The 19,349-nt window shown below is 41.4% G+C and overlaps 1 protein-coding gene across 1 annotated transcript; it reads left to right on the top strand.

The window, feature by feature from the left end:
* The first annotated feature begins 1,400 nt into the window (after positions 1 to 1,400).
* LOC139467082 (uncharacterized) lies at positions 1,401 to 9,479 on the top strand. The gene is made up of 6 exons (XM_071248799.1): positions 1,401 to 1,540; positions 4,504 to 4,603; positions 5,499 to 5,626; positions 6,379 to 6,451; positions 7,109 to 7,233; positions 8,659 to 9,479. Exons 1-6 carry the CDS (start codon positions 1,507 to 1,509, stop codon positions 8,730 to 8,732), a joined length of 534 nt encoding a protein of 177 aa, XP_071104900.1. The 5' UTR covers positions 1,401 to 1,506; the 3' UTR covers positions 8,733 to 9,479.
* Positions 9,480 to 19,349: the final 9,870 nt, after the last annotated feature.

The following is a 19,349-nucleotide window of genomic DNA, read 5'->3' as shown; positions in this document are numbered from 1 at the left end:
CATTATTCCACTGCAAACTTGATAAACTTCATTCCTCGATCCAGGAGACATTTGTCACGTGGTGACCATAAGTTCAGGGGGATTTGTCAAAAAAAACTAAACCGTCAGTTGAAGTTTAAGATGAAAACAATATCTGAAATGTTGGACACAATCCATGTGGAATGTGGAATTTTGGAACAGGGCATTGAGGCAAGAACTAGGCCTCTCCATGGGCACCAACTGAGCTCGCATTATTACATTGTTGAGAAGTGTATTTTATCTAGTGATATTTTTAAAGAGGGACTTTGTTCCAAGTCCAGGCGTAAATGTTTTAATTTAAAAAAGGGCCAAAAGTGACTGCATTTTTTACTGCGTCTGAGGTATTATAAACTTGATAATATATACGCTCTCTGTTTTATAGAACGTTCATTCAAAGCAGTTTAGTTTTTAATGTTTCCTGCTGGTATGGGAGCCTGTCTGTTCAAAAGAAATCTAAAATACATAAGACTTTAAATACAGCCAGCGAAATTTCAGGTACACAATTTCAACACATCGGAGAGATGTATGAGCAGCAATTATCAAAAAGACGCGTTAGATACTCAATGACAGCAGTCACATACTTCATTCAGAATACTGGTATCAGTTCCTACCTTCTGGCCGCCGACTGCCTGTTTCGATGTTGAAAACAAACAGGGCCCGGAAACCATTGACACCAGCCAGTATTAGTCTGTTTATGTTTATCTGTTTAATATTGTTAAAAAGATCGCCGTACACAAATCTTTTCCTGTCATTATCCCTGTCAAAGTTTACTATTGCATATACTTTAAAACATATACTTTAAAACATGTACTTTAAAACATATACTTTTAAAAACCATTCCTTGTCGTCACCGATTCAATTCTCTACATGTTTTACTCGTGGTTATATTAGTAAGTGTCTTATTTGTATAATGTATAATGTATTATCTTATAATCATAACTTAAATAATATTTGTCAGGACTTCCAAGGTGAGACTTGTCCCGTTTAATTGCCTGTCTATCTGTACTGAAAATGACGTGCCTAGAGGCTACAGGTTCATTGACAACGCACCTTCAGTACAAGAGTTGTATATGCCTATTAAATACGCTGCAATAACTCGAACGAATGCATATCAAGAAGTCATTTATTTGTTGATATCTTTCATCCTCAAAATAAATTAGTACATTCTTGAAACCAGCTTGTCGAGTTATAAACCTACATGCAAAGCATGAGTCATTCATACTCACCTACCTAATGTTAAATAATAAACACATCATTAAACAAACAAACCTGAAGACATGTCTCCTCATGTACTTCATCACAAAAGAATTATTAAAGTATGGCAGTGCGATCCTTATCATTAACATCAAGGGATGAAAGTGAGAGTTGTCATCATACCAAGCAACGTCAAATGTTTGATTAATATCATTGATCACCTTCTTCATAGGTATATGGTATAAGTGACATGAACATAATATCCTGTGGTTAAGTCAGCGTCTGAACACCAACATGGGTATAGCTGGCGTGGTGTTGCTTGTTTTCGGTAAGTATATTCTTTTACATGTTTTATTTGATTGTATCATATATAAATTCTTATACACATATACATAAGATACCTTTTTAATGATATGAGTGAATAGTGAACATGAAATGACCCGAAAACAAGTCAGATACCAGAGCTCTTCACGATTTTCATAAAACTGGTATTACACGGGAGCGAGTTGAGTATTTTATTTATTACTTATCGTTTATACTTCTTTTTATAAATTGTCAAGAATAATATAATCATAGGCAGACATCTACGCGATCCATAATACTTCAGAAACGTCAAAAGTTGACCCGTATTATTTAATACCACACAATGGTTTAACTTTAGAATTCAGGGGTCCGTTCCACAAAACCATCGTAGCGCTAAGGTCATCGTAATGTTAACATAGGCTTTAACATAGGCTACGATTGCCTTGTGGAATGGGTCACTGCATCACAAAGTTTACAATCACGTCACAATACCCTATCACGTCATGTGTGGAGTTATCCACCGGCGAAACAATGCCGTGGGAAGTCAGCCTAGCAACGGTGTTGCTGGGGTCATCGAGTGTGCATAAGCTCCTCTCAGTGTTCAATCATCACTACATGCAATGTCGTTGAATAATCCCAGGGATGTTCGGAGTTTTCAATAAATTATTTGTTAGTGAAACTCCCTCAGTACATAAACACGCGTTTTGGTATTACACAATGTGTAATACAGCTGTATGTTTATTAAACGGGTGATCTCTTCACGGACGAGTATCAAACCTCTTTAACCCGAAGTCCACTAACTCAATATATTGTTTGGTATTAAGTATCTCATGATTATAATCGGTCGTGCCCCATGTTTTTTAAGCCTAGGACACCATGTTTGTAAGCCTAGTATCCCGTGTTTGTAAGCCCTATCTCTGTATGTTTGTAAGCACCAGCACTCAATGTTTGTTAGCTCTTTTAACCCGTGTTTGTAAGCCCTAGTATCCCATGTTCATAATCCGTCTTGACCCCATTACCTCAAGTTTGTAGCCCCATTACCTCATTAGTACCCAATGTTTGGAAGATCTAGTACCCAATGTTTGGAGGACCTAGTACCCAATGTTTGGAGGACCTAGTACCCAATGTTTGGAGGGCCTCACACAGATGTGTGGAAGATCTAGTACCCAATGTTTGGTGGACCTCATACCTACTGTTTGGAGGACCTACTAAACAATGTTTGGAGGACCTCATTCCAAATGTTTGGAGGATCTCGTACCCAATATTTGGAGGTCCCAATTTCTCATGTTAAACACCCAGTGCTCAATGTTGGGATGATCTAGTCCCCAATGTTTAGAACACCCAGTACCAAATGATTGAAGGACCTCGTACCCAATGTTTGGAGGACCTAGTACCTATATGTCAAGAACACCCAGTACATAATGTTTGAAGGACCTAGTACCCAATGTTTGGAGGACCTCATACTCAATGTTTGGAAGACTTCATACCCAACGTTTGGAGTACCCACAACTCGATGTTTGGAGGACCTATTACCCAATATTTGATGGCACTAGTACCCAATGTTTTAGACTTAGTCCCCAATGTTTGGAGGATCTCGTACCCAATGCTTGGAGGACCTCGTACCCAATGCTTGGAGGACTTAGTACCCAATGCTTGGAGGACTTAGTACCCAATGCTTGGAGGACTTAGTACCCAATGTTTGGAGGACCTCGTACCCAATGCTTGGAGGACCTCGTACCCAATGCTTGGAGGACTTAGTACCCAATGCTTGGAGGACTTAGTACCCAATGTTTGGAGGACCTCGTACCCAATGTTTGGAGGACCTCGTACCCAATGTTTGGGGGACCTCGTACCCAATGCTTGGATGACTTAGTACCCAATGTTTGGAGGACTTAGTACCCAATGTTTGGGGGACTTAGTACCCAATGCTTGGAGGACCTCGTACCCAATGCTTGGAACACTTAGTACCCATTTTTTTGAGGACTTAGTACCCAATGCTTGGAGGACCTCGTACCCAATGTTTGGAGGACTTCGTACCCAATGTTTGGGGGACCTCGTACCCAATGCTTGGATGACTTAGTACCCAATGTTTGGAGGACTTAGTACCCAATGCTTGGAGGACTTAGTACCCAATGCTTGGAGGACTTAGTACCCAATGCTTGGAGGACTTAGTCCCCAATGCTTGGAGGACCTCGTACCCAATGGTTGGAACACTTAGTACCCAATGTGTGGAGGACTTAGTACCCAATGCTTTAGAGGACTTAGTACCCAATGTTTGGAGGACTTAGTACCCAATGCTTGGAGGACTTAGTACCCAAACCTTTAGCTAAAACTAGTAACTGAAACATTGTGACGGCCCGACTGTGACATGCTGCATAATAAGAATGAGTCTGTTAATCGTGAATGTATTGATACACTGCGGCCATCTTAAAAGTTAATACAATGCTTCAAAGATAATGTCATTCACAAATTGTAACTATGCAAACGTTTTTAGTTTTTGGTCTTCCTTCCACACTTTGTTAAAAACTGAATAGTGATACACTGATACAGTACGTGGACTTTACAGGCAAGAATTTATTGTATGGAAAGATGTACATTTTTTTAAAACCATGTACCACAATTGTATTGACATGACATGTATATATAAATGCTGTACCTGCTGAGATGAATAAAGAGGGAAAAAAACAAAAACAATTAAAAAAAACCCCAAAAGAACAAAAAAACCAACAATTCTTGACATCGGTTATCGAGGACACAGTGTTGAAAACCAAACCAAATGTAAATCCGACAGTTTCTACAGAAATAACGCATCGTGAATAATTCCAAGTGTCTTTTCCCACTTCTTGGTGCTGCTTCGAGTTCAGAAGATATCCCGGCAGGTTGAATGTCAGGAGGGGTCAACCACTGGTTGCTCCGTTAAAGTTGACAGGTCTCGGCGATCTAGTCAATACACTATGTCATTCACCCCACACGCATCCCGTGTTGCAGGGCTTGTGGGAGGCACATCAGCGTCGTCGTGCGATGAATGTTTCACCACCTACGACCAGACGGCGTCGTCATCAAGTCCCAGTGATGAACAGAAATGCATGTACGTCCTCTTTAAATAATCAGTATATAAGCAGTGTATAAGCAGTATATACGCAGTATATAAGCAATGTATAAGCAGTATAAAAGCAGTATATAATCAGTGTATAAGTAGTATATAAGCAGTTTATAAGCGGTATATAAGCAGTATCTAAGCAATGTATGAACAATGTATAGGTAGTATATCAGCAGTATATAAGCAATATATGAGCAGAATTTAAGCAGTGTATAAGCAGTATATAAGCAGTATATAAGCAGTGTATAAGCAGTGTATAAGCAATATATGAGCAGAATTTAAGCAGTGTATAAGCGGTATATAAGCAGTATATAAGCAGTATATAAGCAGTATATAAGCAGTATACAAGCAGTGTATAATCAGTATACAAACAGTGTATAAGCAGTGTATAAGCAGTATATAAGCGGTGTATAAGCAGTGTATAATCAGTATACAAGCAGTGTATAAGCAGTATACAGGCAAGGTATAAGCGGTATATAAGCGGTATATAAGCAGTGTATAAGCAGTATATAAGCGGTATATAAGCAGTGTATAAGCAGTATACAAGCAGTGTATAAGCAGTATACAAGCAGTATACAAGCAGTTTATAAGCAGTGTATAAGCAGTAAACAAGCAGTATACAAGCAGTGTATAAGCAGTATATAAGCAGTGTATAAGCAGTATACAAGCAGTGTATAAGCGGTATATAAGCAGTGTATAAGCAGTATACAAGCAGTGTTTAAGCAGTATACAAGCAGTATACAAGCAGTGTATAAGCGTTATATAAGCAGTGTATAAGCAATATATAAGAGTGTATAAGCAGTATACAAGTATATAAGCAGTGTATTAGCGGTATATAAGCAACCCAACTGTAGTCATTATGCTCCTCACTACGTTATTTCAGTGCGGCCAAGGAGTATATCCGGTGCTTGGTACAGGCAGAAGGCTCCGGGTGTGACAAAAGATCGAGTAGGCTAAACACTGCAATCACTGAAGTACAGAGAGTCAACGGAATATCCGGAAAGACTTGCCGTAAGTCTATACCAAAGATACAACCCTGTGGGTGTAGTGTAAGACGATGAGGAAACAATCCTTGCCCTTATCTGGGAAATTACATATTTGAGTACAAAAGTTATTATACAGTTAATTCGGTTTAAACGCTGATAACTGTAAACGTCGACATTTTTTTCAGTCTACAGTCTTCATAAACAATCTGAGGGGTAGGGGATGATGGCGTGGGGCAGATTTTAGTTCAAGCTGGGATATTGTTTTATCAAAGCTTCAAATCATATATTACTTTCTCTGGAGGAGGAGCGGAAAACCTTGTTTCTGTTACATAGACCTATAATATCATAACCTTTTCCCATTACCCCATAAGATCATAAGATCATATTACAGACAATCCCCGTCAGGACCCGGGTAATAATATCTCCCCTGTATCTTATTCTTATCCGAGACCCGTGAAGACTCGGGATAGAATAGGTCTTCAGCAACCCATGCTCTCCGTAAAAGGCGACTATGCTTGTCGTAAGAGGCGACTAAAGGGATCGGGTGGTCAGGCTCGCTGACTTGGTTGATGCATGTAATCAATCCCAATTGCGTGGATCAATGCTCATGATGTCAGTCACTGGATTGTCTGGTCCAGACTCGATTATTTACAGATCGTGGTCATATAGCTGGACTATTTCTGAGTGCGGTGTTAAACAAGAAACAAACAAACAAAAACGTATCATCAGAACCGAAATGATCTTTGGGAATTGCTGAACAAATGTTTTGTGTTTCAGTACTGACGGACACTTGTCAATGCCAGGTGAACTTTTATCGTTCAAATGTCGTCGGCCACTTGAATCATTGCTAGTAAGTCTTTTACTTCATATCAGTGGTATTGATAAGTTTGTATGGGAAGATGTAACCACGGTAACGAGATGTGGATTATGTTGTTGTTGAGCAAACCGGGATGACTGATAAATCAAGATTAACAACGGATGTAACTTGATAACTAGTTCGTTGGTTTAAAGGCATTTTCTGATTCGGGTGGTATGTCCAGATAGGCCTAAGACCGACATACGGTGGCACATAAGGGACATGAAGTCTGTTTTTCAATATTTTGATATTTCACTTACTGTTATCGTAACCTTTTGCAAGTTAACACGATTTGTCATACAAATATGTGATAAATCATGTATAAAGAAGATATTGAATCGCTGAAAAGTGAAGCGAAAATGTCAAAAACTAAAATGAAAATGTCAACAACAAAAAACAAACGAAAAGGTCCAAAACTAAAATGAAATTGTCAAAAACAAAAACGAAAAGGTCAAAAAAAAGAAGCGAAAATGTCAAAAACTAAATTGAAAATACAGAAAACTATTTCCACCGCGGTGAAAACTATTTCAACCGGTGGGAATATTATTACCGCGGTGGAAAAAGTTTTATGTATTTTCATTTTAGTTTTTGACATTTTCGCTCCATGTCCCTTATCGGCCACCGTACCGACATGCTATATTGCTGTTGTAGTGCCAGCGTTGTGCAAAACCTGTGTGCCATTACTGCCAACGGCACGTCCTGTGATGATATCACCACTAACAAGGTGTTCACAGTGTCAACAGCAGAGACCTGGGTGAACGCCTGCAGGAATACAGGTGAGAATCATGTTGAACATACAAAATACAGTGGGCGAGTGAAGAGAAAATCATATTGAACATCCACTAAAATGGGTGGGCGAGTGAGGAGAAAATCATATTGACAATTCAAAATAATGAGTGGGCGAGTGAGGTGAGAATCATATTGACCATCCAAAATAATGAGTGGGCGAGTGAGATGAGAACCATATTGAACATCCAAAATACTATGAGTGGGCGAGTGAGGTGAGAACCATATTGAACATCCAAAATAATGAGTGGGCGAGTGAAGAGAAAATCATATTGAACATCCAAAAAAATGAGTGGGCGAGTGAGGTGAGAACCATATTGAACATCCAAAATAATGAGTGGGCGAGTGAGATGAGAACCATATTGAACATCCACTAAAATGGGTGGGCGAGTGAGGTGAGAATCATATTGAACATCCAAAATAATGAGTGGGCGAGTGAGATGAGAACCATATTGAACATCCAAAATAATGAGTGGGCGAGCGAGGAGAGAATCAATTTGAACAAAATACAAAAAATAGTTGGGGTTTGAGTGGAGTGATAGATAGCATGGGCGAGAGAGGTGGGAATCCTATTGAATATCCAAAATAATGAGTGGGCGAGTGAGATGAGAACCATATTGAACATCCAAAATAATGAGTGGGCGAGCGAGGAGAGAATCAATTTGAACAAAATACAAAAAATAGTTGGGGTTTGAGTGGAGTGATAGATAGCATGGGCGAGAGAGGTGGGAATCCTATTGAATATCCAAAGTACAGTGAGTCAATACATGTCATGATGTCCAACTTCTAAATGCCACTGAAAGAAGTCCTGTCATGATGTCACCCGACAGTGTGACATGTACATGTATTGTACACACACGGGAATGTCTGAACCACGCAGCCTTTCAAACGGCACAATGGGTAGCATTACATACAACGACGTAGCTCGATGATCGCTGTTACAGGTCGCGTTTTGAAAGTGTTAGCGCATAAGCTATTGAAAAAGCTTATAGAAAGAATTTTACAAGGTCATCAACACTTCTGAAGTTATATATCTAGTTGGGTACAGGCATGTCTTAGTCCCATGCATTGTTTGAAGAATATAGTATGAATAGTACTTGACTCAAGTGAACAAACCACCCGTGAACATCGGGGCTAGAATATAGGTCTTCAGCAACCCTTGCTTGGCGTAAAAGGCGACTATGCTTGTCGTAAGAGGCGACTAACGAGATCGGTTTGTCAGGTTCGCTGACTTGGCTGAAGCATATAATCGTATCCCACTTGCATATGTTGATGCTCATGATATCAATCACTGGATAGTCTGGTACATACTCGATCATATACAGACTGCCGCCAAACAACTGAAATAGAGCTGCGTGAAATAACAAACAAACTCAAACACCAAACACAAACCTTGTCAAACTGTTTGTTTTCAGGCTCAGTTACAGTCCAGTCAGTAATGACTGTCGCCGTGATGACAATCCTGGCAGCACTACAGCAACTACAATAGAACAACACCGACTGGTCAGACTGGTCATATTCTAAGAGAATGACAAAATGAAAAATATTGTTTTTCGCGATGTGTTGAGGTGGGGCCGGTTGTTTGGCAGAGTTATCTTGGCTTGTATGAAGAAATATACATTTAGAATATAGCATCATTGACGTGGTGCTTCTTGTTTAAGATCACATATATTTTGACTAGATTTGCATATAATAGAATTCTTGTTCGTATTTCTTTTATACAAACACCGGGTCTAATTATGGTGTTTTAGTGGAATAAGGTCGTAAGGTATTTATTTGTGCATGTACGTCGATTTCCCGGGGATCATAATCAAATCTTGTTTCGTTTAAAATATATCATGGTAAGTGCAATAAATACGTTTTACATAGCTACAGTTACATGGTAGTCTTTGCAAAGCATACGTAGGCCACATCAAGCAAGTGATGAAGAGTTATTGTTTTATCCCCGTTTACGAAGTAAATCGGGGGTATGTAGTGTTCCGTCCGTCCGTCCTTCCGTCCGAGCTTTTGTACGGCCCATAACTTTTTAACCATGCACCCTAGCTTCACCAAACTTGCTACACACATTTACCACGATGAGTACTTGTGACTTTTGCTAGTTTGAAGATTCTGATTTCTTTAATTTTTGCCGTTTCCATGGAAACATTAGAAACTTAAACTTTTAGGGTGGGTGTTTTGTACGGCCCATATCTTTTTAACCATGCACCCTAGCTTCACCAAACTTGCTACACACATTTACCACAATGAGTACTTGTGCCTTTTGCAAGTTTGAAGATTGGGGATTTTATAATTATTGGTGTTTCCATGGACACAGTAAGAAACTTAAACTTTTAGGGTGGGTTTTTTGTACGGCCCATATCTTTTTAACTATGCATCCTAGCTTCATCAAGCTTGCTACACACATTTACCACATTGAGTACTTGTGCCTTTTGCTAGTTTGAAGATCCTGAACTTTTTTATATTGGCCGTTTCCATAGAATCATGGTGAAACATAAATTTTTGGAGGAGTTCTTGTACGATCCATGTTTACAATATTATGTATCCTAGCTTCAGCAAACTTGCTACATTAACCACTATGATTGTTTTTTTTAATCTTTTATAAGATTCTGAAAGATTTCTCTTTTGCTGTTTTCATGGAAACATGATGGAATTTAGAAAGTTTGATGACTGGTTTTATATAGCTCATGGGGTTACAAAGGAAAGGGCAGTTCCTCTGACTTAAAGCAACAGGTATATTTCATTAATTATCAAACTATTTACTATTTGTTGTTGACCAGAGGGGATAACGGGGGTATGTGAGCTTGCTCACTTTCATTCTTGTTGTAAATCTATAATACCGATTTTTTCCCTGAAACTCGAGTTCGCCATGTCCTCATATTTTTTGATCAGTGTTCAGCAAAAGTTTAAATTTTGTTTTGATTAAACTGTTAGATTGATTTGCCTTTGCATGTGTTTGTGACGGGTGCCACCGGTGGGGATCGATACGCTCATGATCACCTCTTCGCAAACACCTGGTATCATCACTATTGATAGTGATCAGATAGTGATACTCATCATAAAGTCAAATCAACTGTACCTTTGGCAGATATATTTTATGAATATGGAAAATGATTTGTCGCTTTTATGTTAATAAAACAGGACATATGTAAACTGTAAAATTGTAAAGTTGTGAATATAGAAAATAAATCATCAATATTAATGCGAGTCTTAGCTGTGTGTTTATATAAGTAAGAATTCCCCAGATGCGTATTCCATCAATCTATCATCTGAAAATATGCAATAATAACAAATTAATCCTCTCGTTATAATGTGTCTTGTAAAGGTATCAATTACAAAATCAAAAGGAAAATACTTCCGTAGACGGTGATCTGTCGAACGAACAAAAAAATTGTACGGTTCCTACGATCCTCACCAGACGCTTGTTGAGTCAGCCAGTTGTACACAGAAGTCTTCATGTAAACACCGCACACATTGCGACAGACGCTGCACGTGGCCGTTCAGGACAATGACTCGTTGGGAAAACTTCTGCCATAGGAATCAATATAATATTCCGAATTTCCAGAAAATAATCTAGGAATGGTAATAAAATATTCATGTAGTAATAAGGACGGCTCGAAGTGGGTCAGCTAATTTATTAGAAAGTGGTTCTGTCTTGTAATCAATTGCTACAGTCGATGGAGCTGTTCTGATGGTACATCTATAATTCAGGGCTAGAGCTTTAGAAAAAATGAACGTACGATAGTATTGTACGGGGCGTTTCCCTTGAGATGGACCTGGAAATACGATTGCCTATTTCCTTGGAAGTTGGATGCCATAGACACTTGTACAATGTGATAACATAGTGACAGTGGTTACTGCTATGGACAAAATGAACGCTTTGTTACCAGATGATGTAAAACTAGAAAATATATGAATATATGAATATATGAAGTGTTCAGTCTCATTAAAATCAGATCTTAGTTCTCGCTCCTGCTACACATAGATCTGAGGATATCCAATTACATGTCACGTCGAGACGACATTTCATCCGACCAATCAGAGAATTGCTTCCGAGATCGCGATAGTTCGAATGTTTCCGAACGACAGTTACGGACAGTGCAACTGATTCCGTCAATATCAGCGTCTATCTCTCGCTTGGATGGGATAACATTTAAAACTGCGTGAGTTATTAGCTCAGTGGGAAGCGCCATATCTGTTTCAATCCAAAATAAGATCTACAAAGGTAGCACAAGGTATATACTAGTATATATACTGAACCGCAAGAGAAACGTCACCCCAAGTAACATTTGCTTGAAAAGTTTTCATTTAAATATCTTGGTAATTTTTGTCAAAGTTTCTAAAATTTAACATTACCTTGTCCGGGAAAATGAAATTTGATGATAAAACAAAACAGAACAAAATAAAGCAGATGACAATAAAACTGGGTGAGACAAGCATGGCTCACTGAAGACCAGTACCAACCCGGATCTTCACAGGAGGAGACAAGCATGGCTCACTGAAGACCAATTCCAGCCAGGATCTTCACAGGGGGAGACAAGCATGGCTTACTGAAGACAATTTCTGATCAGGATCTTCACAGGGGGAGACAAGCATGGATTACTGATGACCATTTCTGACCCGGATCTTCACAGGGGGAGACAAGCATGGCTTACTGATGACCATTTCTGATCAGGATCTTCACAGGGGGAGACAAGCATGGATTACTGAAGACAATTTCTGATCAGGATCTTCACAGGGGGAGACAAGCTTGGCTTACTGAAGACCATTTCTGACCCGGATCTTCACAGGGGGAGACAAGCATGGCTTACTGAAGACCATTTCTCATCCGGATCTTCACCGGGGGAAACTAGCATGGCTTACTGAAGACCATTTCTGATCCGGATCTTCACAGGGGGAGACAAGCATGGCTCACTGAAGACCATTTCCAACCCGGATCTTCACAGGGGGAGACAAGCATTGCTTACTGATGACCATTTCCAACACGGGTCTTCACAGGGGGAGACAAGCATGGCTTACTGAAGACAATTTCTGATCAGGATCTTCACAGGGGGAGACAAGCATGGCTTACTGAAGACCATTTCTGATCAGGATCTTCACAGGGGGGGACAAGCATGGCTTACTGAAGACCATTTCCAACCCAGATCTTCACAGGGGGAGACAAGCATTGCTTACTGAAGACCATTTCCAACCCGGGTCTTCACAGGGGGAGACAAGCATGGCTTACTGAAGACCATTTCTGATCAGGATCTTCACAGGGGGAGACAAGCATGGCTTACTGAAGACCATTTCTGACCCGGATCTTCACAGGGAGAGACAAGCATGGCTTACTGATGACCATTTCAAAGCCGGATCATCGCGGGAGGAGGCAAGGATGGGTTGCCGAAGACAAGTTGGTTATGCGCTACAAGAGTGAAAGTGAGTTTAAAGCCACATTTAGCACCACTGCCGCAACATCGCGAGAGGGGACATCAGAAAATACACACAGTGGTCCCGTGTGCAGAAAGGAGCGTGACGAACGAACGCTTTAATCTTACATGATGAAGATGTACAATCGTACTACAGCTGTTCTTCACGTGTCACCTTATTGTGCCTGTTGCCACGTGGGAATCCCGGGCTAGAATTGATCCCTAGGAACCTGCGCTGGTCGTATGAGGCGACTTAATTTATCTTGGTTGATGGCATTCTTCGAATCCCAACGTCGTGAATTATTGCTCATAATATCAATCCCTGGATTGTCTGGTCCACACTCGATTATTTACAGACCGCCGTCATACAGCTTGACTATTGCAGCGTGTGGCGTTAAAAATGACGAAATGCGAACTCTCAATGGACAAAATCCTCCATTAATATCATGACACACTTATTGAGTGTATATTGAGTGATACATTATTAACACCCTACGAGAAAACAGAACGAATTAATCTCCATAAAATATAATTACATCACAGGAATATGTACGTTGCGGCCCCTAGCCTCGATATCTGTTGATTAAAAATATACTTCAGTGTTGAGTAAGGGAATGCGTTAGTGCAAGTAGGTCGCAGTCAATAACATTAAATATATTACTGTAGACAGCTTTAACCAAGGCTTGATTAAACTGATGCAGTAAATTAAGTCTACACCAGACAGACCGGTGCTTAAGAGTATGATGAATCATCAATAAAACCCATGCTAACTGGCGATCTTTTTAAATTTATCTTCCCTTCGCTGTATGTCACTAGTGGTCGCAGCGCACATTGAACCGTTGGACCGTCGCTTATATCATTTCAAATGGAGAGTGCATTGACTCATTGTAACAAACCGACCTCATTCATGACCAGTTCCTGTTATTCCGTGACAATAGCGACTCGTGCCCCTCTCATGGCCATTTTTGCTACCGGGGTCTGTCTTAGCGCAAACGGACATACCTAAAACAATTTTCAACTCTTTGCGTAATGGTTCACATATATTTCCTCATATATTATATATATTCCAGATGCAATTTAAAGCGGTGTGGTATTATACAGTAAGATTGAACACATTTAACTGAGTCTTGGGTATATTTTTAGATGCAAGACATATATAAAATCCAAAAAAATTCTGAGGGATTCTTTGACGAGGAACTTGAAATCATACGCGCATCCTGATTGGTTTGTCGTATTTTCGCACAAAACATTCATCGATGGGGGACGAGTGGTGACGAATGCAACCGACCTCAATTTGTCGACCGTCAAATAAACGTGTTTTGTCGCGTATATCATTTCTAAAGGAGAGTCATTGCCCTTCTGAACAAAAAGATCGCCCATTGGTTAACAGGACGAACAAAGATCCCCGTCCTTAGGCCGTGATGGCGCTGGGTCAGACGGGTGTGTAATGATTCATTGTAACCAACCGACTCCAATTTAGTCGACCGTCAAGAAAAGCGTGGGCAGTCGCTTATATCATTTCTAAAGGAGAGTTATTGCCCTTTGGAACAAAAAGATCGGCCATTGGCTAATATGACGAGCAAAGATCCCCGTCCTTAGGGCGTGATGGCGCAAGGTCAGCCAGGTGTATAATGATTCATTGTAACCAACCGACTCCAATTAATTGACCGTCAAGAAAAGCGTGGGCAGTCGCTTATATCATTTCAAAAGGAGAGTTATTGCCCTTTGGAACAAAAAGATCGGCCATTGGCTAATATGACGAGCAGAAATCCCCGTCCCTAGGGCGTGATGGCGCTGGGTCAGACAGGTGTGTAATGATTCATTGTAACCAACCGACTCCAATTAATTGACCGTCAAGAAAGCATGGGCTTCTGGGATTATAATCTGACCGGGGATCCCCACGGGAACACACGAATCAACGAACATCAACAAGAATTCGACTTCTTTTTCGCAATGTTTTCACCCTTGGCAACAAACAAGACAACTGTACGCGAGGGCCGCGATGAAAGTACAGGCGCAACGAGTTTCACTTCATCTTCACTTCTTTATTTAAAGAAAATACACTGAATAGTTAATGACAGTTAATAATGGAGGTACCGAACCGTGAACACTCGTGATTCTGCACGATAGTTCAACGGAATAATCATTCAACATTTCGAGCATTTCAGTGCAAACACTCACTCAATAAAGTTCGGGATTTATTATCGCTGTTTTAATACCGCATCAAATAAAACAATTATTGCAAAGAAATGAGTCATTATGAAGCTTCAAATGCAGTACAAAACAATCTCATTAAAATCAGATCTTAGTTCTTGCTATCGCTAAACAAAGATCTGAGGACATCCCATTACGGGTCACATCAGAACGACCTTTCATCCAACCAATCAGAGCGTCGCTTACCAGATCATGAAAGTGACTGTCGGTATATGTTTTCTAATCATGCAACCACGATATATTTAACACGGGGTATTCCGAACGACAGTTACGGATTTTATGATTATATCCATACAATCTAGGCCATCTATAAGCAATTCCAGAATGTTCTTCTTATCAGTTTTGGGGCGGTCGGGTAGCCTAGTGGTTAAAGCGTTCGCTCGTCACGCCGTAGACCCGGGTTCGATTCCCGACATGGGTACAATGTGTGAATCCCATTTCTGGTGTCCCCCGCCGTGATATTGCTAGAATATTGCTAAAAGCGGCGTAAAACCAAACACACTCACTCACTCACTCATCAGTTTTAAAATTTTAAATCGAGAATACGTCAAAATATGTTTCGAAGCGTAGTCGCCAGTTTGAAACTAGTGTCGTAAAGCTCGAGAAAGCTGCCTTCTGATTGGCCAATGTCGATTTCTTGTTAGTCATTTCACTCGTCTGTCAAAATTCGCGAAAGGTCGTTCTGACGTGTCCCTTAATGGGATTGAACACAAGACGTCTGCAAATGACGTAAAACACAACACGTCAATGGCAGCATCGTGAAAATCGGGGGTACAACTGGTCTTCAGCAGCCGTAAAAGGCGAATGTGATTGTCGTAAGAGGCGACTAACGGGATCGGGTGGTCAGGCTCGCTTACTTGGTTAATGCATGTCATCGTATCCCAATTATGTGGATCGAAGCTAATGATATCAATCACTGGATTGTCTGGTCCAGATTAGATTATTTACAGACCGCCGTCATACAGCTGGAATATTGCTGAGTGCGGCGTTAAACAACAAACCCCCGTCAATGGCAGTGAACAACATGAAACGGACGCCATCGCGCTCAAAAGGAAACGTAGCTGTGAACATTGTATGAATGGACAACCGAAAATCGGTGATAACACCAGGTGTTCGCGAAAAGGGTAAACTTGTCCTGCCCCACCGCTAGCACCCACCCCTCACGTACAAAATGAAATCATCTGTTAGACTTGTTGAACTGAGGATTAATGAATATTTGATACACGAATGTTTCAGCAAAATAACATAATTTTATCTCGTGTGAGTTGAGAATCAGGGCCCACTTGCACAAAACGATCTTAGCGCTAAGACTATCGTAAGCCTAAGTTAAAGTATGGGAGTTATGGTCATCTTAGCGCTAAGATCGCTTTGAGCAAAGGGGCTCAGGAAAGGCTGCGTATGGACTTTGTACAGGGGCGTTTTAGGTTCTTTTCGTACAAACTAACAGTGAATTAAGGTTAAAAATCGAAATAAAATTCTGAAGATCCACCAACATATTAATTTTACAAGAGCACGGAGAAGCAATAATGTTTTGAAAGGCCTTTTCGAGCCTTCATGTAACGGGAGAACTGAAGAACTGCTGCCTTGATCCTTCATGTAACTGGGGCACTTGAGAGCTGCTGCCTTGAACCTTCATGTAACGGGAGAACTGAATAGCTGCTGCCTTGAACCTTCGTGTAACGGGAGAACTGAATAGCTGCTGCCTTGAACCTTTGTGTAACTGGGGCACTTGGGAGCTGCTGCCTTGAACCTTCATGTAACGGGAGAACTGAAGAGCTGCTGCCTTGAACCTTTATGTAACTGGGACACTTGGAGCTGCTGCCTTGAACCTTCATGTAACGGGAGAACTGAAGAGCTGCTGCCTTGATCCTTCATGTAACTGGAGAACTGAAGAGCTGCTGCCTTGAACCTTCGTGTAACGGGAGAACTGAAGAGCTGCTGCCTTGATCCTTCATGTAACGGGAGAACTGAAGAGCTGCTGCCTTGAACCTTCATGTAACTGGGGCACTTGGGAGCTGCTGCCTTGAACCTTCATGTAACGGGAGAACTAAAGAGCTGCTGCCTTGAACCTTCATGTAACTGGGACACTTGGAGCTGCTGCCTTGAACCTTCGTTTGAAGGGAGAACTGCAGAGCTGCTGTCTTGATCCTTCATGTAACGGGAGAACTGAAGAGCTGCTGCCTTGAACCTTCATGTAACTGAAGAACTGAGCTGCTGCTTTGATCCTTCATGTAACTAGGGCACTTGGGAGCTGCTGCCTTGAACCTTCATGTAATGGGAGAACTGAAGAGCTGCTGCCTTGAACCTTCATGTAACGGGAGAACTGAAGAACTGCTGCCTTGAACCTTCGTGTAACTGTGGCACTTGGGAGCTGCTGCCTTGAACCTTCATGTAACGGGAGAACTGAAGAACTGAGCTGCTGCCTTAAACTTCATGTAACTGGGACACTTGGGAGCTGCTGCCTTGAACCTTCATGTAACGGGAGAACTGAAGAGCTGCTGCCTTGAACCTTCATGTAACGGGAGAACTGAAGAGCTTATGCCTTGAACCTTCGTGTAACGGGAGAACTGAAGAGCTGCTGCCTTGATCCTTCATGTAACTGGGACACTTGGGAGCTGCTGCCTTGAACCTTCATGTAACTGGGACACTTGGGAGCTGCTGCCTTGAACCTTCATGTAATGGGAGAACTGAAGAACTGATGCCTTGAACCTTCGTGTAACGGGAGAACTGAAGAACTGCTGCCTTGATCCTTCATGTAACTGGGGCACTTGGGAGCTGCTGCCTTGAACCTTCATGTAACTGGGACACTTGGGAGCTGCTGCCTTGAACCTTCATGTAAAGGGAGAACTGAAGAACTGCTGCCTTGAACCTTCGTGTAACGGGAGAACTGAAGAACTGCTGCCTTGATCCTTCATGTAACTGGGGCACTTGGGAGCTGCTGCCTTGATCCTTCATGTAACGGGAGAACTGAAGAACTGCTGCCTTGATCCTTCATGTAACTGGGGCACTTGGGAGCTGCTGCCTTGATCCTTCATGTAATGGGACACTTGAGAGCTGCTGCCTTGAACCTTCATGTAACGGGAGAACTGAAGAACTGCTGCCTTGATCCTTCATGTAACTGGGGCACTTGGGAGCCGCTGCCTTAAACCTTCATGTAATGGGAGAACTGAAGAGCTGCTGCCTTGAACCTTCATGTAACGGGAGAACTGAAGAGCTGCTGCCTTGAACCTTCATGTAACGGGAGAACTGAAGAGCTGCTGCCTTGAACCTTCATGTAACGGGAGAACTGAAGAGCTGCTGCCTTGAACCTTCATGTAACGGGAGAACTGAAGAGCTGCTGCCTTGAACCTTCATGTAACGGGAGAACTGAAGAACTGCTGCCTTGATCCTTCATGTAACTGGGGCACTTGGGAGCCGCTGCCTTTAACCTTCATGTAATGGGAGAACTGAAGAGCTGCTGCCTTGAACCTTCATGTAACGGGACACATGAGAGCTGCTGCCATGAACCTTTATGTAACGGGAGAACTGAAGAACTGCTGCCTTGAACCTTCATGTAACGGGACACATGAGAGCTGCTGCCATGAACCTTTATGTAACGGGAGAACTGAAGAACTGCTGCCTTGAACCTTCATGTAACGGGACACATGAGAGCTGCTGCCATGAACCTTTATGTAACGGGAGAGCTGAAGAACTGCTGCCTTGATCCTTCATGTAAGGGGACACATGAGAGCTGCTGCCATGAACCTTTATCTAACGGGAGAACTGAAGAACTGCTGCCTTGATCCTTCATGTAACTGGGGCACTTGGGAGCCGCTGCCTTGAACCTTCATGTAATGGGAGAACTGAGGAGCTGCTGCCTTGAACCTTTATGTAACGGGATTGCTGGAGCGCTGTTACCTTAAACTGTACCCGTAAGTGCCCGAATCGATATCACGTTAGGTAAAACAGGAACGTTGTCTCAAGACTCATCAACTCGATTTAGTTCAAACCTTGTCAAATCATTTAGGTTTTAGAATCATGACCAGAGTAACCTTCCTTCGGTCGCTGACCATGTAGCTACAGCACCGAGGCTGTTTGTCTTGTGTAGACTCCAAACTCAAAGTAATGGGATATCGTAATCTAAGACGAAATTTGACTTTAGGTCATTTTCTTGATTTCGTCGATTTTACATCAGTATGTTTCCCGAAAACGTTATTTCTAGTCGTTTTAGCCTATTTCTGTTGTCAAAAGTCAACAGTAACTATTGGGAGTGTCGAAAATATATATTATGGTGTAGTATGTGCCTTGCGTTTACACCGATCCGTCAGCTACAATGAATTGGTGATTAAATTTTCTTCAACTGATCGGACACAAAACGAGAAATTTCAAGATACGACTGCAAGTCTGCAAAATGTCCAATCTCATTAAAATCAGATCTTAGTTTCGCTAAGCTAAACAAAGATCTGAGGACGTTCCAGTAGGGTTCACGTCAGAACGACCTTTCGCAA

The sequence above is a fragment of the Haliotis cracherodii genome, unplaced genomic scaffold (genome assembly GCF_022045235.1).
Source record: "Haliotis cracherodii isolate W230 unplaced genomic scaffold, xgHalCrac1.p SCAF_19, whole genome shotgun sequence".
Classification (NCBI taxonomy): Eukaryota; Metazoa; Mollusca; class Gastropoda; order Lepetellida; family Haliotidae; genus Haliotis; species Haliotis cracherodii.
The sequence above is the reverse complement of the archived record's forward strand: the minus strand, read 5'-3'. Positions and strand labels throughout refer to the sequence as shown.

What these genes read in the sequence shown, in the direction of transcription:
- LOC139467082 (XM_071248799.1), top strand. Translation starts at nt 1,507, where the DNA reads ATGGGTATAGCTGGCGTGGTGTTGCTTGTTTTCG. An exon ending in AGTGATGAACAGAAATGCAT is followed by an intron (nt 4,604 to 5,498) that starts GTACGTCCTCTT and finishes ACGTTATTTCAG; the next exon opens with TGCGGCCAAGGAGTATATCC. An exon ending in GGCCACTTGAATCATTGCTA is followed by an intron (nt 6,452 to 7,108) that starts GTAAGTCTTTTA and finishes TTGCTGTTGTAG; the next exon opens with TGCCAGCGTTGTGCAAAACC.